The sequence below is a fragment of the Carassius carassius genome, chromosome 14, assembly GCF_963082965.1.
Source record: "Carassius carassius chromosome 14, fCarCar2.1, whole genome shotgun sequence".
NCBI lineage: Eukaryota > Metazoa > Chordata > Actinopteri > Cypriniformes > Cyprinidae > Carassius > Carassius carassius.
In genome coordinates, this window is record NC_081768.1 from 18,188,611 (window position 1) to 18,199,212 (window position 10,602).

Below are 10,602 nucleotides of genomic sequence, written 5' to 3' on the forward strand. Positions count from 1 at the left end.
GAAACATAACAATGTAATGTGCAACATACAGCACTGATAATTTTTACATGTTAAAAGAAATGCTATGGATTGATTTAAAAGTAAATTTGGGTCGAATATAAACACGGCCTTTTTTCGTTTTCTATTAATACGTTAGTGTCAGTGAACAAAGTGCTCGCTCTGATCATGCTAGAATGTAACTGGATGACGTCTGAGCACGTGACACGCGGAAGCGTCGCAGCATAGCTCAAGCTTGTCTCATCGGCGTGACCTACACAAGTTAATATTTTTGTAAGCAACAAAAATGAATTGGTTATGATTGAAGAGCCTTCGTTAAAAAGCAAAAATGGACCCCAACTTACAGTACTGGCAAAGCAATGGACAGGTACTTGTGTGTCTTTGCGTACTCAGTAAAAATCATGCTTTAATGAATTAGTCTGCATGAAAATGATATCAGCGACAAATTAATGATTATATCCACAATTTTGAAGTCTTTTCTAAGCAGGCTGCGTCTCTGGTTCAAAATCCTCGACCCCATTTCTGTGTTGTCATCACAGGTGCGTTTCTGCATCATGCATCGCTCCATCATCAAATTATGAACATTAATATCATAATGAATCACCCCAGTACAGCCTTCTCATGCAAAGCCTGTATTAACTGTATCACGTGCATTATAAAGGATGAAACGCACTGTGATATGTGCTCCTTGCTTATAAAAGTTTTCATTAATAAATGGCAACAAAAGACCCAATATTGTTTTCTTTAGGCTGAAATTGAGCAGGCCCGGGCACTTCTTCAGAATGAAGGACATACACAAACAAAGGAAAAAGTAGGCTTCTTAATATGTTTAGTATTTATTTGTGTGTTCACATAACTTTGCATTCTAGTTTGTCTTCCTTTATTTCTCTTTCTAGGTTGCTAATGCCTGGTTACTGTCTCTTGTAAGTTTTTATGAATCTACATTTTTCAAGTGAGCATGACAAACAATGTGTAGATATCACTGATTCTTTGGACATGGGACAAAAAAGTCTACAGAGCTAAAACAAAAAAATATTTTAGATTACTTTGTTCACTGTGTTCAGGTGTTCACCTGTGTTTTACTGCTTCTTCCATTGTCTAACAAATACATTATAATATTGTAATTTTAATCATATAAATACAAATAGATTCAGATCATTGACATGTTGGTTAAAGGTGGGAGTCATGGCAGTTTGATTTTGCCCTAAATTATATAATTAATATGTTTTAAACATTTCATACATTTTTGTCATTAATATTGTTAAACTCCTTTAGTCATCTGTCCATCCTGATACTGGAGGTCTAATCTCACCAGTGTTTCGTTCTCAAGGTACTGTAACAAACTTGAAAGTTTGTGTCATTAATGCAGTTGAAGTATTCTTTCACCTATGTATTTATCTGAACTGAAAATGTTATTTTGGCCATCTAATGACACATCTGCTTCTTTTTTTTTTTTCAGTTTTTCTACCCATATCTGCTCCCTTGGTGAGTTCTACAATTCAAAACGTCCTGAGAATTTGCTTTACAATGTAAAGTAACACGTTGAGAGTTGAAAATGTACATTTAGAATCTGAAATGAAAGATCCCCTCTATTTTTATGTCTACAGGTTGTTGCAAGTTTAATACCCCACAAAGGCATCAAACCTGCATTGTTCTGGCAAGTAAGTACAGTCTGTATTTATTTCTTAATTTATGTCTTTTCTTATCAACTAACAATTTCTGCTGTAGTTTTTGCTTCAGACGTACTGTGCAGGATTCAACCATGCTAACAGAAATGCAACAGCGACTAAGGTAAACAGTAGTTTTGTTTAAATTTAAATGACATAAATTAACAATCTTAGTGTAACTTGGCAGACTATTTTAAGCACACTTATTCCACTTTTTATTTTGTTTAGGATAACAAAACGTCAATGAAGCAGTCCATTCTTATTGTTGGAACAGTAGCCTACTCAACATTTGCAGGGGTGAGAGAGATTTTTGTCACCGCACTGGCTTCTCAGTCAATAAACGTTTTCATCTGATGATTTTATGTTCGGTGTACCTACTGTTCAACAGGTGTGAGAATCTCATGAAACCTGTCAAGATTCAAAGTTCATGCCCGGGTCATTTTACACCTCCAACATAAAAAGAATGTGATTGTTAATCGTAAAGAAATTCAATCCTAATTTAGGACCATTCAGATGTGTATTAAAAATAATAATGCAAGATAATACACGTAACAGAAATTTTCTCCAAATTACAGTTACCGTTAATTTTCATAATGCAATCAAATCTAATTAATGTTTTGCTGGGAAATACTACAATCAATTAAATTAAATCTTAATATGCTCTCTTTTCAGGCTCTTCCTCAGATTATACTCAAGCGTTTTAGACTCTTCGGTGCTGTGGCTGAGACCTTCTCTAGATCATTGTTACCTATTCCTCTCTCAGGTAAGAACACCAGAAAAAAAATGCACATAATACACACCTACAGTAGAGTCTGTTCATACTGACTGCTCCATTTTACACATATTCCAGGCTATAGTGTGCCCTTAAGGTATTTAAAATGTTTCGAACCAAACATGTGGTTTTCTAGCCTGTCTAGCTGCATTCAGTGTAGTGGTGGTGAGAAGTGAAGAGGCCGATAATGGAATACGAGTGTTTGATTCTAACGGAAATGCCATTGGAGTCTCGATGGCAGCTGGATCTAAGGTGAGACTGCAGTAAAACCTTGTGCCACCAAAGCTGCTTATCTTTAAACTGTTTCAATATGTATTCTTTGTGTTGGTCACAGGCCATAAAGGAAACGGCCCTTTCAAGAGCAGCTCTCTTTGGCACCACTGCAGCTGTTCCCACTTTACTGCTGGCTCTCCTTAAAAGGTACAAGTCAAAACAGTTTGCTTTCCATTTTATCTAAAAGATTTGATGATGTGAAATCTGCTGTCAATGTTTCAGGGCGAAGTTTGTCCAAAGGAACCCGATGATAATCGCTCCTGTTCGCCACATCAGTACTGCCATTATTTTTGGCCTGATGATTCCTGTGTCCTTCAGTCTTTTCCCACAGTTTGGCAAGGTAACACACATTCATAACAAACCAGGTTGTCATACTTGTACATACGTATTTTAATTTCAGAAATGCATTTATCAGAAATCACATTATCCATCACCAGCAGATAAGCATTTCGATTTAACCTATGTTTTATTTGCAGATAAAGAAGGAAAGTCTAGAAGAGGAGTTTCAGTCACTTGACAGTAACGAGGAACTGTTTTACCACAGAGGACTGTAATGTTGCCATTACCAACTTTACTACTTGACGATGACTTTTATTGACACCGAAAACACATTATATTAAAGTCCAGTGCATTTCAACAACATTTCAAAAAGGTGGTTACTTTAAGTTTTAAAAGCATGCAGTATTTTCTCGAAAGGGTTTTTTAATTAATAATCAATGCTTTACTAATATTGGAAGGAAGTACAACTGTATGGTTCTGAATTCATATTCATTTAATAGCTGCATTTCAGTCTGAAAAGTTTTAAACTGCACTGAAGCGAATTGAACCAAATCATGCTAATAACACCGTCTGTTAGTGTCAATAAAATTCATTTTACACATTTTTATACACATTTAATGGTTATATATATATTTAACAAACTATTTGAGGAAACAGCATTGTATGACTCTGTGTAAAGGTTGAAGACCGTTTTTAAGAAATCAGTTTGAGCATCCTCTTTTCAAGATATATTGCACACAGATGATCAAAATATCTTCTATGATCTGTTTTGGCACAACGGCTAGCCCTTGATAACAAGGGGTTGTCAAATTAATTTGGTTATTAAACAAAAATGTATGAAGTACTGCCAAAATCAATATTGTGTGCACTCACTGGAAATGCAAAATGTGGGAACAAAGTTCCATCTAACACGGGGAATGTCTTTTGTCACTTGAACATACAATGTTAAAAAGTTTTCTTAGATGCATAGACAGGTTCATTGACATCATAAATTTAAGATGAGGTTTTGGCAATCAATAATTAAGTAAAATAGATTTTCAGTAATTAATTTATTTACATTCTGAATTTAATGGGACTCTTCATAATAGAAGTCTTTTAGTTAGGCATGAACTAGGCAACCGTCAGCCCTTTCACACTGATGTGCAATTATGAACATTTTATAAAAGTTCAAAGAGCATGCCAAATTAAGATTATGAGCCATTTAATTAGATACCTCAGGAATGTTTGCAGAGACTGCATATAAATCCAAGTGCTATCAAAAGGTTTGTTTATGAATTATTTCAAACCTGTTACACATAGAATTGTTACATTCAACATAATTACACACATGAGGTGTAGCTATCTTGTTATAGCTATATTTTATACATCTTTCTAAGAAATATTTTTGTTCTTATATAACTTTTGTCCTGTTCACTATCCCTGAAATTAGACACAGGTTCTTGCAAATGTTATTCAATGTGTGATTGACAATGAATGGTAAGATCCTCTCTGATTGGTTACTGTGAGGCTTGCCAGTTGGATGGGGTGCACTGATTGGTCAGATCTTCAGAAGTCGCTCAGCTGCAGCTAAGTGGAAGAGGAAGTTTTCAGTGGCTGGAGGGTAGTGCCGCTGCTTCAGAGTCTCCAAAGTCAACTTCGAGTTCTCTGCTTCATCAGCAAGAGACATCAGGTTTCTGAGGATCTCCTTAGTTTTTACTGAAATATCCTGGAGACAGATTTAAAAAGGGGCTGGATGAAAACCACATGAAGGATTTCTAAGTCTTTGTAAATTTTAATGTTTTAAATGTGGGTCATGTTACAGCTGTATGTTGTCATTGCTGAGATTTTCAACCCTGTTCTTACTCGTACCTTAATAACCTGTGCATCTGTGCGCTCCATGTCCTCTGCAGCCTGGACAATGTAGTTACCGATCTCTTTATGGAGTTTTCCCATAGCCATTGCCTCTGAAAACAAATTACAGTGAGATATGGTGACTTAAAGGGATAGTTCACCCAAATAGTAAAATTATGTCATTAATAACTTACCCTCATGTTGTTCCAAACCCGTGTTTAGATTTAGTCCAAGAGCTCTCAGTCCCTCCATTGAAGCTGTGTGAACGTTATGCTGTCCATGTCCAGAAAGGTAAGAAGAACATAATCAAAGTAGTCCATGTGACATCAGAGGGTCATTTAGAATTTTTTGAAGCATTAAAAATACATTTTGGTCCAAAAATAGCAAAAACTACGACTTTATTCAGCATTGTCTTCTCTTCCGTGTCTGTTGTAAGACAGTTCAAAACAAAGCAGTTTGTCATATCCGGTTCGCGAACAAATCATTCGATGTAACTGGATCTTTTTGAACCAGTTCACCAAATCGAACTGAATCGTTTTAAACAGTTCGCGTCTCCAATACGCATTAATCCACAAATGACTTAAGCTGTTAACTTTTTTAATGTGGCTGACACTCCCTCTGAGTTCAAACAAACCAATATCCCGGAGTAATTCATTTACACTGACTGAACTGCTGTGAAGAGAGAACTGAAGATGAACACCGAGCCGAGCCAGATAACGAACAAAAGATTGACTCGTTCTCGAGTCAAGAACCGTTTCTGTCAGACATGTATCCGATTCAAGATCCGAGGAGCTGATGATACTGCGCATGTGTGATTCAGTGTGAAGCAGAATGATACACAGAGCGTCTGAACCGAAATGATTGTTTTGGTGATTGATTCTGAACTGATTTTGTGCTAATGTTATGAGCGCGGGTAAACCGAAGGCTTGAATCAAGGGCAATTACGTCGAGCGCAAAAGAATCGGTGAACCGTTTTCTTCAACCGGTTAATTTAATCGAACTGTCCGAAAGAACTACTGGGGATCCGAAAACCGATGCAACCGGTTCTTGACTCGTGAACGAGTCAGTCTATTGTTCGTTATCTGGCTCGGCTCGGTGTTCATCTTCAGTTCTCTCATCACAGCAGTTCAGTCAGTACACTGTTTGAGTAAATGAATTACTCCGGGATATTGGTTTGTTTGAACTCAGAGGGAGTGTCAGCCACATTAAAAAAGTTAACAGCTTAAGTCATTTGTGGATTAATGCGTATTGGAGACGCGAACTGTTTAAAACGATTCAGTTCGATTTGGTGAACTGGTTCAAAAAAATCTGGTTACATTGAATGATTCGTTCGCGAACCGGATATCACAAACTGCTTTGTTTTGAAATCTCTATCACAACAGACATGGAAGAGAAGACAATGCTGAATAAAGTCATAGTTTTTGCTATTTTTGGACCAAAATGTATTTTCGATGCTTCAAAAAATTCTAACTGACCCTCTCATGTCACATGGACTACTTTGATGATGTTTTTATTACCTTTCTGCACATGGACAGTAGACCGTTCACACAGTTTCAATGGAGGGACTGTGTGTCCCAAAGATAAACGGAGGTCTTATGGGTTCAGAAAAACAGTAAGTTATTAATGACATAATTTTGCTATTTAGGTGAACTAGGCCTTTAAATATCCACATCCCAATTCTACCCAGTTAATATTTAAAACTGGATCTCTCACCTTTGGCATTTTGTGACACAGTGATTTCACTGTCTGGAAGATTAACATACACATCAAACAGATCTGATCTGTCTCTGACTTCAGGATCGACAAACCCTGCAACATACCCTACAGAGAAAGAACATGGAAATTAATATAGGTAGCAGCCAGCAAGTGCTAGTTTTAGTGGAGAAGGAATTCTCCAAACCTGTAAACAGCTTGAGGTTTTCCAGCTCATTATTATCAAGGTGAACAAAAGGGTGGAGAATGGACCAGTCTTTTCTATGCCATACCAATCCAGGAAGAGCTCTGATTTTAAAAAGAAAAAACACTGTTACCACAAACTTTTTTAGTGTGCAACCATTATCATATACAATACTGTTCAAAAGTGTGGGCTCGGTTACATTATTTATGAGGAAATTAATACTTTTATTCAGCAAGGATGCATTCAATTAATAAAAAGTGACAAAGACATTTAAATAGTTACAGATGTTTATAATTGAATTGAAAAATATTTACAAAAATAGAACTGAAGTAAATGTGATTTTTTTCCTGTTGAAAAATATAACCGATAAATTGTGGGAAATATTTAAACCAATATAACTGAACTCCTCATTCTGTTCTATTTTTTACATTTCTATTCTTCAAAGAATCCTGAACAAATGTATCAATGTTACCACAAACCTATTAAGCAGCACAACTGCTTTCAACATTCATGATCATATTTTTCTTTCAGCACCAAATTAGGATATGGATATGAGACTATAAGACTTGAGTTATGCATTTACCATTACAGGAATACATCACATTTAAAAATATATTGAAATGGAAAACAGTTATTTTAAATTTTAATAATATTTCATAATGTTACTATTTATACTGTATTTTTGATCAAATATATGCAGCCTTGGTTAGCATAAGAAAAACAAACTTCAACACTAACCATTTTAATTCCTTAATCTGACATATTTCTGGTTTGGATTAATGAATATTTATGAATCATGCACAATGAAACCATGAATATAAATTAAGAACGTAAACATTAGTCCATTTTGATTTTATGTTAACTAAATGATAATTTCTTTGGTTACCTAGTGAACTCCAGCAGCACCTCAATCCGTGGGTGATAGACCACTACTCTCTTTTTCAACATTAGTGCTGTGTAAAGGATGATAGTCTCCATACCAAATTGTGACACAACATCTACAATAAAGATTTAACATCTCATTAAGTCAGTTTGCATACAATACATATTTGTTTACAGAATGAAGACTTTATTGGAGGACTTGTAAAATAATCATAAAGCCAATTGGAGCAAATAGCCATGGTATCAAAAGTATGTGATGAAATATTATTTTAGCTGCACAGTTCTTGCTGCAACATCACAAACATACAAAAACTTAAGTGTATATCCTTAGAAATGGTGGGATGACAAACAAAAGATGCTAACTGAAGGAAACCGAATTCTGAAACTCAACACAAGCACCAAGAGGTTGCACTAAATGGTTAGTACTTAAATTAAACATACCTGCACAGGACTCTACTGAACGCAGCATATCTTTCAGGGTTGAAGTCCTTAGCTGTGATAACTATTGAGAAATGTGTCACCTTTGAATGAAATTGAACAGTTAATTGGCAAGCTAGCATCATTTTCATCAACAAACAATTGTTAAAGGAACACTCCACCTTTTTTGAAAGTAGGCTCATTTTCAAACTCCTCTGGAGTTAAGCTGGTGAGTTTGACCGTTTTTGAACCCATTTAGCCGATCTCCAGGTCATTTTTAGCTTAGCTTAGCATAGATCATTGAATCTGATTAGACCGTTAGCATCTCGCTCAAAAATGACCAAAGAGATTATATATTTTTTCCTATTTAAAACTTTATTCTTCTGTAGTTACATCGTAATATGATTATTTTCAGGCGCTGATTATTACGCCGGAATGAGAGTATAGTTCCTAGCCATATCGGCCTAGAAAATCACAACTTTTCATTTTCTGTTGGTCTTACATTTACCTTTATTCATTTAGCTGACGATTTTATCCAAAGCGACTTACAGCTGCTATATATGTCAGAGGTTGCACGCCTCTGGAGCAACTAGGAGTTAAGTGTCTTGCTCAGGGACACATTGGTGTCTCAGAGTAGATTCGAACCCGGGTCTCTCACACCAAAGGCATGTGTCTTATCCACTGCGCCAACACCACTCCCTGCGCCAACACCACTGTCAAAATATTTCTTAAATTTACATCCTTAAAGGAACACTCCACTTTTTTGAAAATAGGCTCATTTTCCATCTCCCCTAGAGTTAAACAGTTGAGTTTTACGATTTTCTTAGTACACGATGTAACTACAGAAGGGTCAAGTTTTAAATAGAAAAAATATAGAAACTCTTTGGTCATTTTTGAGCGAGATGCTTACAGTCTAATCAGATTCAATGATTAGACTGTAATGATTCAATAACTCAATGATTCAATAAGCTAAGCTAAAAGAGCTCCCGCCAGACCCGGAGATCAGCTGAAGGAATTTCGAAAATGGTAAAACTCAACTGTTTAACTCTAGGGGAGATGGAAAATGAGCCTATTTTCAAAAAAGTGGAGCGTTCCTTTAAGGATGTAAATTTAAGAAATATTTTGACAGTTATTTCAGTTTATTTTAATGTTTTGTTTTATTTTTAGTCATTTTGGGGCCTCCTGGTTGAGCACCACTGGATTATAGGAATAGTTCACTCATTTATTAACAATCTGCCAAATTATGTAAATGAGAAACTATTATTAGTGAGTAATGATTAAGATTTCAGTCTTCTCCTCACATGAAAATGAGGTATGGATTAGTGTTATGATGCTTTTTGTCACTTTTTAGAGCTTTACTTCCCCTGTTGATCTACTCTGTAGCATGATTGGATCACAGATTTGTAATCTTTCAGGATGGTAGTGGAGGGCTAAACGTGAAGTTGGTACCTTTTTAAGCACAGTTGGCTCCTGAACTTCGACAGTGGTGATGTAGTACCAGGTTCGGCAGTATTGTCCAAACACAAATGTGTGCAGCACCTGACTGTTCAACGGCAGGCAACTTTTTCTTAACAAAACCTCTCGCAGATCAGCACTGATGGAAGGATAACACCAAACCCAAAGTGTGTCTGCATTTACATCTCTCTCTGCATAAGGGGGATGAATGCAATTACTGACAAAATAATAATTATTCTGGAATTAAATAGATAGTTCACCCACAATTTTAGATTCTGTCATGAGGCCTTCTGCAGACCACAAAATGAAATATTATCCAGAATGCTAGTAAGGACTGACAGGCTCAGTCACCATTGACTTTAACTGCATATTTTCCCACACGATGAAAGTCAATGGTGACTGACAAATAATGCGGTCACTCGCTCGGTCTAACTTTCCCTTGTGCGTTCAACGGAATGACTACCGCTTTTATACATAAAATATTCTAATAATAAAAGATATTTCGCGGTATTTTAATCTTACCAATTAGTCCGAGACTTAGCATCATCTCAGATGTAGCCATGTTCAATTCCTTATCCACGTTAAACTGTTTCTAGCACTTAAGTACTTTCTGAACCATTTATGTTTACAATTTGGAAAGCACATTAAGTGTCAGATCGAACACACACAACCCAATGTGAAATATGCCGGGACAGTTTATCCAGGAAAAGATTTTAATGTAAAAAAGTACGGTTCTTCTTGCAAAATAGAAGTTCAAGCGTTGAGTCCAGTGCAGGTACAGTTTTACCTAGCCCTACCAATGATCAAATAACGTTAGTTATTTATATCAGTGCATGTGAGCAAGCTGTTGAGTTGCAGTAATTCCTCCGAGTGTGTGTAGCAAAGGAAAAAATAGAGAGGGAAACGACAAACACATAAAACGAAAACTTATCATAAACTTATCATAAACAGTAGGAATCCACTACTGGTGGGTCAAGTGATCAACACGCTTCTTCCGGGATTCTCGACGTTCAACTAAAATATCCAACGACATACTGACATCTAGTGTGTTGGTGCGATTAAGGTAAAAAAAAAACTTAATTAAACACAAACAAACAAACTATAATAAACAAAATTAGATATATTAAAAAACG

At 36.0% G+C, this 10,602-nt stretch overlaps 2 protein-coding genes and 1 long non-coding RNA gene across 3 annotated transcripts; 1 reads left to right on the plus strand and 2 right to left on the minus strand.

Moving 5' to 3' along the window:
* Positions 1 to 163: 163 nt before the first annotated feature.
* On the plus strand, positions 164 to 3,589 carry sfxn4 (sideroflexin 4). Its single transcript, XM_059566492.1, has 14 exons — positions 164 to 364; positions 471 to 536; positions 746 to 808; positions 894 to 920; positions 1,273 to 1,327; positions 1,457 to 1,482; positions 1,605 to 1,658; positions 1,726 to 1,788; positions 1,893 to 1,961; positions 2,337 to 2,427; positions 2,573 to 2,688; positions 2,771 to 2,856; positions 2,932 to 3,049; positions 3,186 to 3,589. Exons 1-14 carry the CDS (start codon positions 326 to 328, stop codon positions 3,261 to 3,263), a joined length of 951 nt encoding a protein of 316 aa, XP_059422475.1. The 5' UTR covers positions 164 to 325; the 3' UTR covers positions 3,264 to 3,589.
* A 643-nt stretch (positions 3,590 to 4,232) lies between these two features.
* On the minus strand, positions 4,233 to 7,734 carry LOC132157241 (DENN domain-containing protein 10-like). Its single transcript, XM_059566494.1, has 5 exons — positions 7,602 to 7,734; positions 6,719 to 6,819; positions 6,532 to 6,639; positions 4,837 to 4,931; positions 4,233 to 4,693 (listed from the first exon to the last, which is right to left on the minus strand). Exons 1-5 carry the CDS (start codon positions 7,691 to 7,693, stop codon positions 4,526 to 4,528), a joined length of 564 nt encoding a protein of 187 aa, XP_059422477.1. The 5' UTR covers positions 7,694 to 7,734; the 3' UTR covers positions 4,233 to 4,525.
* A 250-nt stretch (positions 7,735 to 7,984) lies between these two features.
* LOC132157242 (uncharacterized) lies at positions 7,985 to 10,373 on the minus strand. The gene is made up of 3 exons (XR_009437528.1): positions 9,992 to 10,373; positions 9,464 to 9,660; positions 7,985 to 8,118 (listed from the first exon to the last, which is right to left on the minus strand). It is a non-coding gene; the product is annotated as an uncharacterized LOC132157242 (long non-coding RNA).
* Between the last annotated feature and the right edge of the window lie 229 nt (positions 10,374 to 10,602).

Coding starts and splice junctions, on each gene's coding strand:
- sfxn4 (XM_059566492.1), top strand. CDS start 326: ATGGACCCCAACTTACAGTACTGGCAAAGCAATGGACAG. Junction 365..470: donor ACTGGCAAAGCAATGGACAG/GTACTTGTGTGT, acceptor ACAATTTTGAAG/TCTTTTCTAAGCAGGCTGCG. Junction 1,659..1,725: donor AACCTGCATTGTTCTGGCAA/GTAAGTACAGTC, acceptor TTTCTGCTGTAG/TTTTTGCTTCAGACGTACTG.
- LOC132157241 (XM_059566494.1), bottom strand. CDS start 7,693: ATGGAGACTATCATCCTTTACACAGCACTAATGTTGAAAAAGAGAGTA. Junction 6,820..7,601: donor GTGCTGCTGGAGTTCACTAG/GTAACCAAAGAA, acceptor TTTTAAAATCAG/AGCTCTTCCTGGATTGGTAT. Junction 4,694..4,836: donor CAGATGCACAGGTTATTAAG/GTACGAGTAAGA, acceptor ATCTGTCTCCAG/GATATTTCAGTAAAAACTAA.